This window comes from Pseudopipra pipra, chromosome 6 (genome assembly GCF_036250125.1).
Source record: "Pseudopipra pipra isolate bDixPip1 chromosome 6, bDixPip1.hap1, whole genome shotgun sequence".
Classification (NCBI taxonomy): Eukaryota; Metazoa; Chordata; class Aves; order Passeriformes; family Pipridae; genus Pseudopipra; species Pseudopipra pipra.
Window position 1 is genome coordinate 25,526,490 of NC_087554.1, and position 13,640 is coordinate 25,540,129.

Genomic DNA, 13,640 nt, shown 5'->3' on the forward strand with positions numbered 1-13,640 from the left:
ATGGTGGACCAAACTGAACCTGACCTAGAACCAGGCCCAGAATTTGCTGCTGTCTGTAGAATCACAGAGTCACAGAATCGGTTAGGTTGGAAACGACCTCCGAGATCATTGAGTCCAACCTATGACCAAACACCATCATGTGTGCACATGTAATCACCACCTCCCTGGGCAGTCCATTCCAATGTCTAATCACTCCTTCTCTGAAGAAAGTCTTTCTAATGTCCAACCTAAACCCGTAGCTTAAGACTATGTCCTCTCGTTCTCTCACTAGTTGCTTGGGAGAAGAGGCCAACCCCCACCCAGCTACAACCCCCTTTCAGGTAGTTGTAGAGAGCGATAAGCTCTCCCCGGAGTCTCCTCTCGTCTCTGCAAGGCTCAGGCACAACTCGCTGTGGAAACCTCCTTCCACCGCGCATCCGTGCCAAGGTCCTGGATTTACAATTTCCAGCGCTAGGCGCCACAGGACATAGGAGGGACAGACGGCGGCTCAAGGCACAATCAGGGGAGGGCGACCGGGGGCGCGGCGCGCAGGGCCCGGGTGCCGCAGCCCCTCACGGGCCGGGCGGTCCGGCCCGGCCCCCCCGCGCGCGGGACGGCCGCCGGCGGGTAACGGTCGCCGCGGCGCGCTTCCAACGGCCCGCAGCGGCGGCCGCCCATTGGCCGGCGCCGCCGAGCGGCGGCCAATGGGAGGCGGCTGCCAGCGGCGCGCGGCGGGCGCGAGGAGTGCAGGGTTAGGACGGAGCGGCGCGGGCCGTTCCTTCTCCTGCCGGGATCCTTTGGGAGCGCCCCAGGGAACACCGTCCCGGCCCTTCTGCAGGCACCCTCCGGCACATACGGCTCCCACGGCTTGCTGTAACCTTCCTGGCGAGCAGGAAGGTTTCCTGATTTTTCCCCCTCCTCCCCTACAACCCTGGCAAGGGGGACAAAGCCATCAGCTGGCGGAGCGGGTGATGTTGTTAAAAGCATGTGCACAACACAGACCCCTTCGAAATTCCGAGACTGCGGCTGTGTAATAGCTCAGAGTTTACAAGCCTGCAGTTCATTGGGAAGGAACCTTGGGAGGCACCAGCTCAGGAAGAGAGGGCGAGTTAAGTATTTTACTTCAGTGTTTTTGCTCCTGAAAGAATAAAAAGAAGGGAGAAAAAGGGGAAGTTGAAATCTGCTAGGCTGTGACTGGGTTTCCCAGCAGCACCAGTGGATGCACTTTGAGTGCTGCTGCAGTCCCCACATCTGGCTCTAGTGTGTTCAGCATAAATAGGATTAGCAGCCGGCATTTGCAGTGGTGATGTGGGAGAGATTGGGAGTGCCCTGCAAGAGGAATGACTGAAGCAAGGCAGAACGCAGGCCGACGTGAATCAAAAGGCAAGTGGCACTGCAGTGTGGCCATAGTGTCGTGGCCATCTGTGTGCCCTCCAATCACCTGCGGGTGCCACAGTGCAGAGCAGGTATGCACGTGCTAGGGCAGAGGGGGAAATGGCAGCCACCCTTTGGCAAAATCGGCTCCACTGGCCTGGAGTGGGAAGCAGCTACAGTACATAGTTTGCCTATTGCATGAGACTTGCTGAATCTGCAGAGACAGGAGCATCCCTCCTCCCAGAGCAGCAGCACCCTGGAGGATAACGAGGAATGCCTCCACTTTTCAGAGTGCTTTTACTGTCTGCTACATATGCAATGAACATCCCAAATTTCCTTTGGCTTACAACTGCCTTGCAGCTGACTGATTAAAAAAAATTAGAGCAGGAGTTAAACCATGCGTAGAAGCGGACACAACCCTCTTGGGATGAAACATTTAGATCAGCTGCTCTTAGCCCTCATTTGGCAGAAGATTTGGGGTGTATTTCTAGAAGTCTGTGAAAGGTAAATAAAAAGTTTGTCCTTCAAGGCTTTTCTTGAACTTGGAGAACTGAAGACACCTGCTTGCTACAGAACAAAGTTGCCTTTATTTCTGAGCCATCATGGTGGCAGCTGGGCTGTGTTCAAACAGAGATGCGTAGGAGCTGTTCTCCATGGGAATGCAGGTACCCCTGGGCAAGCTGGCAGGGGTCTCTTCCTCTTCCTTGCTCCTTCCCAAGCCAAGGTCAGTACAGTTTCCAGGCAGAGACTTCACAGAAGCAGTAGCTCCTGGAGAGAGAAGCTGTATTGTCATCTCTGCTCTCTTGGCCAAATTGGCGCTTTGTGTTAACATGGCAGCCTCAGCTGCATTTGCAGCAGGCTCTCAGTGACACTCTAACTCCACACCATGATGGGGGGCTTTCAGCTGCTGGAGTGTCTCGGGGAGGAAGTTCATGTGAACTTTATGTCCGTATGTGTGAAAATAGAATCCATCAGTTTTGGGAAGGCCCTATCTGCTATGTTATCCCGATCCACCTTCATCCAGGTGTGCCCTTTGCAGCACCCAAACACATCCATCCCTTCTCAGTCACCACAGAGGCACAGCAGCAAGAACACAACTGGGTGTCCATAGCCATGCCTGTAGGCGTGCAGCATCCCTGCACAACCTAGGGATGCATCTCTGGCCCAGCCTTGCAAATCTAGAGGCAAATCTACCCTGGAAAAGCCTACGTGGATTTAATTGTGTGTGGCATGTCTGCCTGAGCAGTTTGCAGAACAATTCTGCTTAATGGTGAGGGATGTGTGGTGCAATGAAAGGCAGAAGACAGGGCAAATGAAAGAAAATGCTGGTTTACTCTGCATGACTCTCTGTGAACAATCCTGCCATGCTGACTTGAAGCTGGGTCACAGTATCACCAAAAGACATGAAATGCAGAATGAATGTTCAATACAATTGAAAACAAACTAGAGAGGTGCAACTGCTCAAGCTGAGCACCAGTCAGTGCGATGGGAGCGTTTATATTCAATAACAAAAATAAGTTAGAATAAATGCCACTCCACTATTGCCTCCATCTTTCTTGGAAGCTTCTGGCCCTGCCCAGTATGGAGTTGCCAGAGTTGGCAGATCTCTGCTCTTAGACAGCCCGTCAGCCTCATACCATTATGAGCCTTTTTTCTGCATCTTGCACAAAATCAAGAAAGGCACACTGGGAGATAGAGGAAATCTTCTTTGGGAGATAACCACAAAAGGAGGAAAGGTCTGTATTATCTTTACAATCATTTTCATTTGTTTAATTGAAACTGTTTCTCTTCAGTGCTCAAAGAGCAAAATCAGAGATAATTCACATTTTGTCCCCTGGCAGGTCCCTGTAGACCCATAAAGAAAAGCAGGACTTGGAAGAGGAAGATAGTTGTACTCTGTTCAAGTCCAAAAGCTGAGGCATGCAGCTAATACCAAACATTACTGGTGGCTTTCATTCCTTGGGCCTTTGTAAAGGGCAATTACAGAGCAACTAAGTATGGACTAGCTGATTTGTGACTCAAGGATGTGAGGGATTTTCACGCAAAATCTTGAGAGGGCAAGAGCTGGAACTCTCTTCAGTGGCCAGGCTGGGTTTTGCAAGCAGCAGACTGAATGGGGTCCCGCCCCAGGACAGTTTTCAAAGCAATTCAACTTGGAATGCAGATTTCTGACCTGCTGCCAACATCCCAGCGGAAAATCTGTGCCCTGAGCAGTAGATAGGAAATTAAACTTCAGCTTCAATGCTGAGGGTATCATTTTCACCATAGCAGTGGAGCTGCAGAAACCAGAGTCTCTGGAGAATGGGGAAACCCTTCCTAGCCCACAAAGGGCAGTAGCACCTCTAAGACCATTCGTCACTACTGGGGCATCCTGGATTAACACCATCCTGGGGTAGATGTTGGTGTGATGTTGGTGAACCAGAGGGTCAAAGCCCTTTATTTCCAAAGATGAGGATGGATATCTGACTGGTCAGAGATCAGGCAGTCACTTCAACCACGGGGTGAAAATCACTGCTGAAAAAGAAAGGAAGTCTGTGAAAACCCTTTCACAACACCTGGCTCTTGAGCTATGCCCTCTTCAAGCTGGACTTCTTCATGACAAGGCCCAGCAGCCAAGTGCCCTGTAGCTGTTCAGAAGAAGTAGAAATGTGGAGATGCATGGTATCATGCACTCAAGCTTCTGAGAAGAAAAGATCCCAAGTTCCTTTGAAGACAGGAAACCTATTATGCCCTGAATTCCTCCCGTGAAAGTTCCTGTGTCTGAGATCAAGCAGACATCTGCATCCCAGCATTGGAGTGGTGTCTGCAGAAGCTGGTGGTTTTATGAATCCATTTTCTGGATGTCCCTGGAGCAGAACAAGGAGATAATGCACAGTTTCATGGGTTTTAGGGCCTAGAGGAACCAGTCTGGTAATCAAATATGGTTCCTTACAGAACTGAGTGCAGGAGCTGCATTCATGTCTCCTGCTTCAAACTCATCACGTGCAACTGATCTCAGTTTAATGCCTCCAGATAAATCCGCTCCTTAAAAAAACCACAACCAAATCAACTAGAAGCTAAATGCAGTCACCAAACATATGAGTCATTGCAAAGAGGAATTCTCTAGCTTAAGTGTCCAAAGTGTTTTCTCAGGCTTTTTGCTCTTAGATGAAGAAGTCCTTACTACCAGAGATCTTCGTGAGAACAAATCCAACTCACCTTTTAATTTGTGGAGTGTGGTATGGCATGGCCACCCTGCCAGGTTATTCTACAGACAGCAGAAACAGCATTGGTCATATTGCAGGCAGGGAAAACTTGAGGACTTATTTAATGATGGCAAGTGGTGGTCACGTAACTCCACGTTAGCAGCAGATTCAAAGATTAAATTATCTTTCTGTGTAGTTAATTGCTAGATTTTAACATGATCAATTCACAGGGGGAAGTGAGTGATTCCTGTGGCAAAAGAAGTTACAGCCCTGCTGTGGTAGTCAGTCCAAAGTGCGAACCTTAGAAAATCAAGACAAAATCTACAGTGGTTTGGCTTCTGGACATCCTTTCAGACATGGCCTTATTTTGTAGGTATATAATCCAGGACCAGAAGCAACAATAACTATCCATCATGTGGATAACATAACAGTGTCCATCATGGTTTTATGTGCAACAAAAGAGAAGAAGCATCAGTGAGAACGTTCCTTTCTGTCCCTTAACCCCAACTCTAAGTGAATTTTCCCAAGTATGGTGTTTTCCATATAGACGAAACCCTTCACAAGTAAGTGCCCAGTGTGTCTCCCAGGACAGATGCAGCCAGCCCTCTGTTCCTGCCTGGATGCTTATAGCAGCAGGCATTCTCATGCCAACCTCTTCACTCATGCCTCTGCTTCCTGATTCTCCCCTGCTGTGCTCCTCTTTTGCTGCCTTCTTGTCTCTTCTCTCTGAAATGGTGCACACATTTGGCTTGCCTTCATAGTGTGATAAATCTCACCCTGCATCTTGGGTTCGTTTTCTGAAAGTTTTGAATGGTGTCTTGGAAATGCTGTTGGACAATAGGAGCTCTTTGAACCCTGGCCAGCTGGACGGGACTCCTTGCGTTGCAGCTGACATGCAGGCTTTGGCAGTCTTTCTTGACTCTCTCCTCTCTTCTCTTTTCTTTACAGCATTTGAATTGTCCTCAAACTTCATTTTTTGAGTGGGCAGTGCATTTCTGAATATTTTCATCATTATATTATTATTAATTGTGGTCATGACTATTTCTCCTTCTGCTGGCACTCCTGGGTGTATCTCTCCTCTCTCACTTAATATCTTGGGTAAGACTACCTTGGCCACAACCCACTCAAGCAGTGACTCAGAATCCCTGGCCCACTCCCAGCAGAGATGCAAGAGTTTTGCCAATTGGTTTAAAATGAGGCCATCGTTTTCCAGAGCTACTCTTGCACTCAGCAGAGCTGAGTCGGGTGGAAAAGCTCAGCTCTGTGGTTCCAGGGAGTCCATCGCTGGTGGACAGGCAGTCCCTGGGGTATTATGAAAGCAGAGCCCTGCTCCCTTTGGGTACTCCCTTTGGGTGCAACTTCTGAGCCAGGCAGTAGGATTTTCTGCTGAAAATAATTTTGCTCCCTAGGGGTCACTGCACTCAGCTTCCCCATTCCCCAGCCTGTGGAGGAAACAAAGCTAAGGGAGGCATGTGGGCATGATGTGAGGGAGAGAAATGGCATAGTCTGAAGCAGGCCCCTCGTATCTCTGGATTTGAGATTTGCTTGCAGCAGTGGTACGCTGCAGAGAAACCCCATCTTCATCCTCCAAGCATCTCAGTTTTTCCCAGCCATACAGGAGCTTGGGAATTGTCCTGATTCTAAAGGCAGGAGGGGACCTACGGCTCAACTGTTTGCACCTCCACACATTGAGTTTATGTAGTGATGAAGGCTGCTTTACGACTGAGTACCTCCTGTAACTTAAAGACCTTCAAACAGTGTACTCTTATAGAGGTGGACATGCAAACCTTCATTTCATGCGCTGGGAAGGACTCAAGAAAAAAAGAGATGGCTGGTCTCAGTGAGGCATGGCTGTCTCCCACAGATCACAGAGAGAACCTGAGTCTGAATTCTTCCCACTAGACTGCACTACCTCCTGGAAATGGCACATAGTGATAGAGGGAAGGGGACCACAGGCCTTCCACTACGAAGAGTGGGCATATGGCAGCATCAGATCATGTCCTTCCCATGTGCTGAGAAGCCCACCTGCTTCACAGGGTAGCTGAGAGTCCTGGTGCTCTTTAGTGCTGGAAATTGCAACGGAGAGAGACTGAGATTATCTGTTGCTTTTTACTCACATCTACCAATGGGAGGAATAGGTCTTGGGTCAAATAAATTTCTCTTTCTTCCTGTTCTACTGCAAGGCCCAGTAGGGCAGGGAAGCCCATAAGCATCCAGGAATGGCAGTTCTGCCAGCCCTCTCTGTGCTGGTGTTGAAGGCTGAGCAGACTCCTGAGCTCAGCTGCAGCAGCCCAAGGAGTAGGCAGAGGTGTCACCCTCTCTCCAGCTGCAGCACGGTGCAAAGCACAGCTGGTTGCCTGTGTGGAGCTGCCTCTCCCTGGCTGGCAGGCTGGCTGCAGCTGGCCTCCGCTCCTGCCGGCGGGGTGGCATTGCTGCTTCTGCTTGAGGAATGCAAACCGCTCTTGAGGATCGGCCAGGAAAAGTCCACAAATAGCAACAGGAAATCAAAATGCCCGCTCCAGACATGCACTAGATACGAGGCCATCCAGCAAAAGGAGAAAAATCAAATGCTGGACAATGGAGATTACATCATGCTGTGGATAAACCTGCGAGCCTGTCCAACTGGAGCCATGCCAACAGGTCCAGATGGCTCAGAAATGCTAACTGCATAGCTACCTCTCTCTTGTCTTCACTTTTTCTTTCCTCTTTCTCTCCCTATTCTCCATCCCTTCTGGCCTCCTTCCCTCTTCCCTTTCCCAAAATAAAAAAAAAAAAAAAAAATCCTCTGACAACTCTATGTAATTCAGTTCCATCAAATGTCAGAAAGGCATCTGAGACCGGTGGATGGGCAACTGGTCCGGACACGGGTCTCTGTCACTTACTTGTAGATATCGAGGCTGTGAGTTCATCACACTATGTAGCTGCTGGGCTTGACACAGTAACGTATGCCTTCATCTCACCTGGGACTTCAGCTCCTGGCCACAAAGGAGGAGGCTGCCAGGGCTGCTCCCCTGGAGCCTCTGAAGCATGTAGGAAAATTAAGAAATCAGCATTACTCCTGCTCTGCTGCAACTCACACTCCAGCTGCTTGCAGCTGCCACTGACTGCTCGCTGTGGCTGCAGTTACAAGGGGAGTTCTGCTGTCCTCACTAGCAGCCTCTACCTACCACCCTGGTGCTAATTGGTGACAAAGAAAGGAGCGCAGCACCCTCTGTTCTGTCCCCAGCATTGACCAGAGCAGCATGTGCTGCTACTCAGCTCTCTCCCAGAATGATAAAAACAGGACTTAAAGACATGTAAGGAAAAAGTGAAAAGTGTGTGCTTTGCCAGGTCTGAAAAAGGGCTGCAGGCCATTTACTCATTACTTACTGCTAATCCAGCTGCTGGACTGCTGCCAACTATATTTGACAAAACCTGAAGAGCAGGAGAAGCATCAGAGAATGGAAAAGCAACCTCTGTATCACTCTTCCCAATGGATGATGATGATCCTAACTTTACAACAAGTCTGGCAGACTTACTGCGAGGAAAAGGCACCTCCAAAGAAAGGGAAAGTACAAAACGATGCTCTGAGAAGCAGGAGGGATGACATGGGTCTTGAACACCCTGCTAGGGGACTGATAAAGCCATGACACTGGTATTTTTAGCTTGTTACCTCCTTCTCATTTACAAACCAGGGGAGACATAGTCTGGGAGCCTGGGAACTCAGCCCAGGCCTGACCATGCAGCAGTTTTGGGCAGAAATGTAACAGAGTGCTCTCAGCAAGTTGCATCAAACCCAGGGAGAAGTTAGGTTTTGTGACTGAGCCAGGATCTGGTTGTGCAGTGGAGGATGAGGTATGAGTACAGCCCATTCACTGGATTTATATAAAGCACAAATTGTTTGGTTTTCAGTAAGGCCCAAAGAGGTCAGGCCAGCAACAGCATGGGCCAAGTACTTTAGTTTAAATCCTAATGCTGACCAACACAGTCACTCAGACTGACACAGAAAGATTACCCTGGATTAGCTTGAAGTATCTGAGGTCAAAATCAGACACATGCAGTCCACAGGGACAAGGAACAGGAGAGGGGTGAAGGATAGCTGGGAGATCAGTGTAGAATAGATCAGCCAAACTGAAAATGTTGCTAATATCATGTATAGCTACAAAGACTTTCAAAGAGACTCTAACCAGGGAAGTAAGGTAATGGCTCCTTTGAACTTCTCCTGGAAGATATTTACTAGCGAAACCCCATCCTGGTCTAACTTTTCATTGATCTTCTTTACCTATTGATGACACTGCCCCATGTCAGCAAGAACATGTAGTTTTTTATAGCAACCAAAAGCTGTACCCTGGAAGTGATGCCCTGAGGATCACACACTAAGTAACTGGCAGAGCCAGGACTACGATACAGTTCTCCCATTCCTGACAACCTCACTGCATTACTGATCATAAAGAGAGAAAAAAACACAACAAAACCAAACCCAACATCATTCAACTGGTAATTCAGTATTTGTGGCTCAACAGCACCTCGTCAACTCTCAGAGTTTGCCACATTTGCTTGGAAAGAAGAGCCAGATTTCCAGCACTCCCTGGGCAAAGAGCTCCCAGATCGAAAGACTGAAAAGTCTTTGAAAGAAACCTTCCATCAACAGTCTTTACCAATGTCAGAGCTGGTTTCCTCCTCCCTGAGCTGCCTGGCTTGCAGTTCCTCCCCCAGGGCAGCAGTGAGCTCAGCCAAAAGCACTTGCCCAGCTCCTTCCTTCAACTGTCATGAGTTTACTGGACTAATTTAACATTAAGCTGTCATGACATGCAAAAATTAACTACTGAGGCTCTGGACCTGGGTCCTCTTTGTCATCCTGGTCTCCCTCTGCCTCAGCTACCTCTTCTAGAGGGGAAAGCTCTTCTCACAGGAGTGAGAGGACTGCAAATATTGCAGACACAGGAGCAGGTTCCCATGGTAGACTCCCTGCACCTCGAACAGCAGAGATGTGTTATTTTTGACCTGCAGTGCTTCCCTCTGGACGTGCCCTGCCATCAAGAGGAGAAGCCATGACACTGGTGGGGAGCTCAGCACAGGGGAAGTTGTTTGGACATCAGAGAAAGCTCACCTGCAGGAGGGATGCTGACAATCCAATATGACTGTCCAAAAACAATGTAGTATCCAGCTCCCTCCTCTGTAAAATGCTTGATGCCAGGCCCAAGTTGTAGTTCTCCTCCAGCCTTCCAAGGGAGCCCTGACATTCCAGTTGCAGGGGAACTCCTGACACAGATTGCTGAGCTGAAGGTGTTATGTTTTGCATCTATTCTAGGAAAAATGCTAACTGCATTTTGAGCAGGCTTTGCTAATCGGGTCAGCCAGACTGACCTAAGCAAACATTTTTCCTAATCAAGACAAAGTCACAGTGTAAAGAAGCCAAAAGAAACTTCTCTGAGGTAGTCAGGGGTGAGTTTCCTCTGGAATAGGATGGACCATGATCGTAACGAATGACCTCACATAAGCCATCACCTTTGAGTGCTAGAGATGGTACTAATTACCCCAGTACTGTTTTAAATTAGATACTAATTTCAGGGAGAATAGCCTTGCACAGTACTGTACAGGGAATTTTTGCAGTCTTAGAAAATGATAAGATAAAATAGGACAAGAAATATAGGAGTGAAACAGTGTGTGGATATGTGCAGTTCCAAACTTCATGAGACCTTGTTCTGGCTAAACGACATGTCAAGATCAGTGTCAAGCATCTATCACTTGGACACTAACCAAACCAGAGCAGCTCCTCATGATTTCAAAGGCAGATAGCCCTGGAAGCATTTAAGAAAATAAGAGTAAAGGAGATACGCAAAGAAAGAGAAAAGAAGATGGGTAAAGAAGTCAGAAAGAGGGTGGGTGAGAGGATAAGGCTGGAGTGTTCAGGTCAGTTCAAGGAACTACAGGAAATGAAAACTTTAAATGGTGTGACCCTACAGGAAAGCAGAAAAAATTTTTTTCTTGAGCAGCTGGGAATAAGTTAGATAGCTGTAAACACTGTATGGCAGACATGGGAAGCAACTGGGTTGAAAGACACAGCCTGTCTTTCAGTATGATACCTGCAGTCCCTTGCCACTCTGGTCATGCCCTTGGCTCTTCCCAACCTTTCAGCTATTTCTGCTCTGAGGGAAGTTGCAAAACATTCAGGCACCAACCGAAGAAAATACCTAACATCTTTCAACACAAGCTGAGCTCCAAAGACAGGAAAAAGTAAGAGAAGGGCTTCATGCAAGCACCCACCCTGTCCTAATGCCAGCTTGAAAACAGGATTCGTAATTTCAGTCAGAGGATACCAAACATTGCAAGCACAAGAAGTCACCTGCTGCAGCGGGACAGAGACTGTGCCAGCACAGGGCTCAGCTGAGAAACATGGCTTTGGTTCCACCTTTATTATCAGTCCTCATCTCCCATGTGGAGACATGAAGTCCCAGCACTTCAGATGTGTAAAGAGAATACAGACCCCAGCAGAAAACGGGAATTGGTGAGGTTAGTAATCCCAGGACTGAGATTGGCTTGGAAGTGAGGACTAACACACTTGGCTCCTCCAATAGACACTTCTCCTGAAGAACAATGCTGGCCACAAGGTTGCCTGTGAAGTGTAGGTGACTGCACTTGACCTTGCAGCAGATGCCTAGAATTTTCCTGGGAAATCTCCCAGCCAACGAGACAGCTTTCGGCCATTTCTTAGGCACAGGTTCATTGCTGGTGCCTTATCTGCTTCCCTGTAACTCTGCAGCAAGGAGAGTCACCAACTGGCTTTTGTGAACCATCTGGTTTCTTGCAGTGGACTGCACCACAGTACAAGGACACACAGGCTTTAGTGGGTTGACTCATCCCTTCCTTGGAATGCATTGGTACAAGTTGGTCTCGAGAATCATATCTTTGTATCAAGCACAACCCTGTCTGTGGTTGTGAGAAGAGGACCTGCCATGTGGACAAAGACAACTCCGGAGAGTTAAGCCTCTTTCTTTGCTTCCTTTAACACTGAGAATTCTTTAAATAGGAAACAAATAATTACCAAATGCTAATTAAATACTACAGTCTTAAAACCTACAGGGAAGTACTGACAAAAAAAGGAGCAAGCACAGGAGTAGGTCTTTCTCAGCGGAAATATAGGAGTGTGTCACAGAGGTGTCAGCCTGGCTTTATTTTGAACAGTGCAGCTACACCTGTGGCTATGAAATCCCTACTTCTAAATTCCCCTTTAATGGCTGCTTCAGAAAAACGCTCTTCTTTCCCAGTTCCCTTCTCTATATCAGAGACAGCTCCATTGCAGGCTTCAGCAAGACCAGTGCAGCACCAGATGGGACCAGCACAGCACTGGATAAGACCAGTGCAGCATGGGATGGGACCAGTGCAGCATGGGATGGGACTAGTGCAGCATGGGATGGGACCAGTGCAGCATGGGGGGATGGGACCAGTGCAGCATGGGATGGGACCAGTGCAGTACCAGATGAGCTCCCAGGCAGCAGAAGACATTTTGCATTGATGAACCCAACACATCTCATGGGATTCAGAAGCCACATACCCACCATACTTAGGCATTTGTACTGGTACAGGAGGAGGTTCAATGGGTTTTCTCAGAGGTTTTCTGCAGTCTCATCTGTACAAATGAGGCCTCAGGTTTCCTTCTCTCTGAAAGGGGTGGTGGCACTGAATGGCTGCCAGGGGATGGGGATCACCTGGCAGACATGGTCTGAGCAATACAGCATCTCCCAGCTGGTGCTGCTGACACCCTTCCTCAGTGGGAGTGGACTGTATGCACAGATGTACTTCCACCTCCTGCCAAATGCTCCCTTTGTTTACTCTCCAAGCACTTCACGAAAGTCCTTCCTGTTTCTCCCCACTAAGACTGATGGCTCTGGCTCCACTGTTTAACCCTGTTTTGGACACATGCCTTCCTGCAGTCCTGCTCTGAGTTGCAACCTCCTGGCTCTGGCCTACCAGCACAGTCAAAGGGTTCTCCCACTTTGGCTGAGCATGTAGAACAGTGGATTCCAGCACATGCAGGCAGTTGTCCAACAGATGAATGTTTTATTTTGGAAGACTATCTCAAATATTTATCATTTTCCTGGCAGGTAGGACACATGAATGGTCCACAGTCTCTGGAGACAGTATTGACCTCGTCTTCCAAATGAAATTCAAGTCTCTCCCTCTCTTCATTACCAAAATGGAAACATGTTTACTGGTGGTGACCCTGCGGTGATGATGCTCAGAGACCCATGGACTGCTATGTACAGTTCTGGTTTTTATCCTGCTGCTAGCAATTCTGCAGGCATAAGTCCCGCCACGAGACAGTAAGGAACAGCAGGGACATGAAGTGGAGGAACCACAAGATGGATCCAAACAGACTAATGAAATAGGAAGATCTGGGAACTATTATATTAGGATTCATCTCCATCAGGCCAGGTCTGATGGCCCCACCAAATCTCTCTGTATCTATGCTCCAGATCCTCCAGGAATCTAACTGACAAGTTCCAAGCAAAATTTAAAGAAAACAGCCTTTCCATTCCCAGTACTTGGCTAACTAACCACAGGTGTGTTACTGAATAAATTTTACACGGCATAGGAATAGAGGGCCAAAATGCTTGCTGCATGTGTCCCCATGAGAGACTACCATCAGTTCCAGAGACCTAGCCTTCCATTACAGCAGAGCTACCGTGTCTAGCAACTGGAAGGGCTAAGAAGTGGGTGATCAAATCTGCCTGAGTTCTTCGTCCAGTGTGCACCGAGATGGTGAGAAGGAGTATACAGAGCATGAAACTCACTCAGACCAAAGGTCAGACCAAGACCTAAGCACCACTTAAGCGCTATTTATGTCCCTGTAGTAGTCATAAGAGGAATAGAAGTGTGTACAGGCTTCTTATAAGAGTGACAGTCATCCATGGTGAAATAGCCTCTCTTCATCTTCAGGGGAAGATCCCCTTATGAGTTGCACCAGCACTGCTCTCAGCCTGCTCACTACGTACAGTCCTGCCACTATCCTTTCTGCAGGCTGGGTAATACTGAAGGAAAGAGCATACAGTAAGCACAACACCCAGTTTGCACTCAAGGAGCAAACCCACAGAGACAAGCAGTTCTTCTATTCTGCTGTCC

The 13,640-nt window shown here is 48.2% G+C and overlaps 1 protein-coding gene across 13 annotated transcripts in view; it reads right to left on the reverse strand.

Annotated features, from left to right (window-relative positions):
* Positions 1–13,640, reverse strand: part of CREB3L1 (cAMP responsive element binding protein 3 like 1) — a 63,577-nt gene that overhangs the window by 27,358 nt on the left and 22,579 nt on the right. The window contains exon 1 of one of the 13 annotated variants that reach the window (XM_064657998.1): positions 440–573. The exons of 9 other annotated variants lie outside the window; for them this stretch is intronic. Coding sequence is in view for 1 of the 4 variants with exons in the window: in XM_064658001.1 (XP_064514071.1) it covers positions 400–416 (17 nt within the window). In the remaining 3 variants the exon portion in view is untranslated. 3 more of the 13 variants (XM_064658001.1, XM_064657997.1, XM_064657996.1) reach the window with 3 other exon arrangements.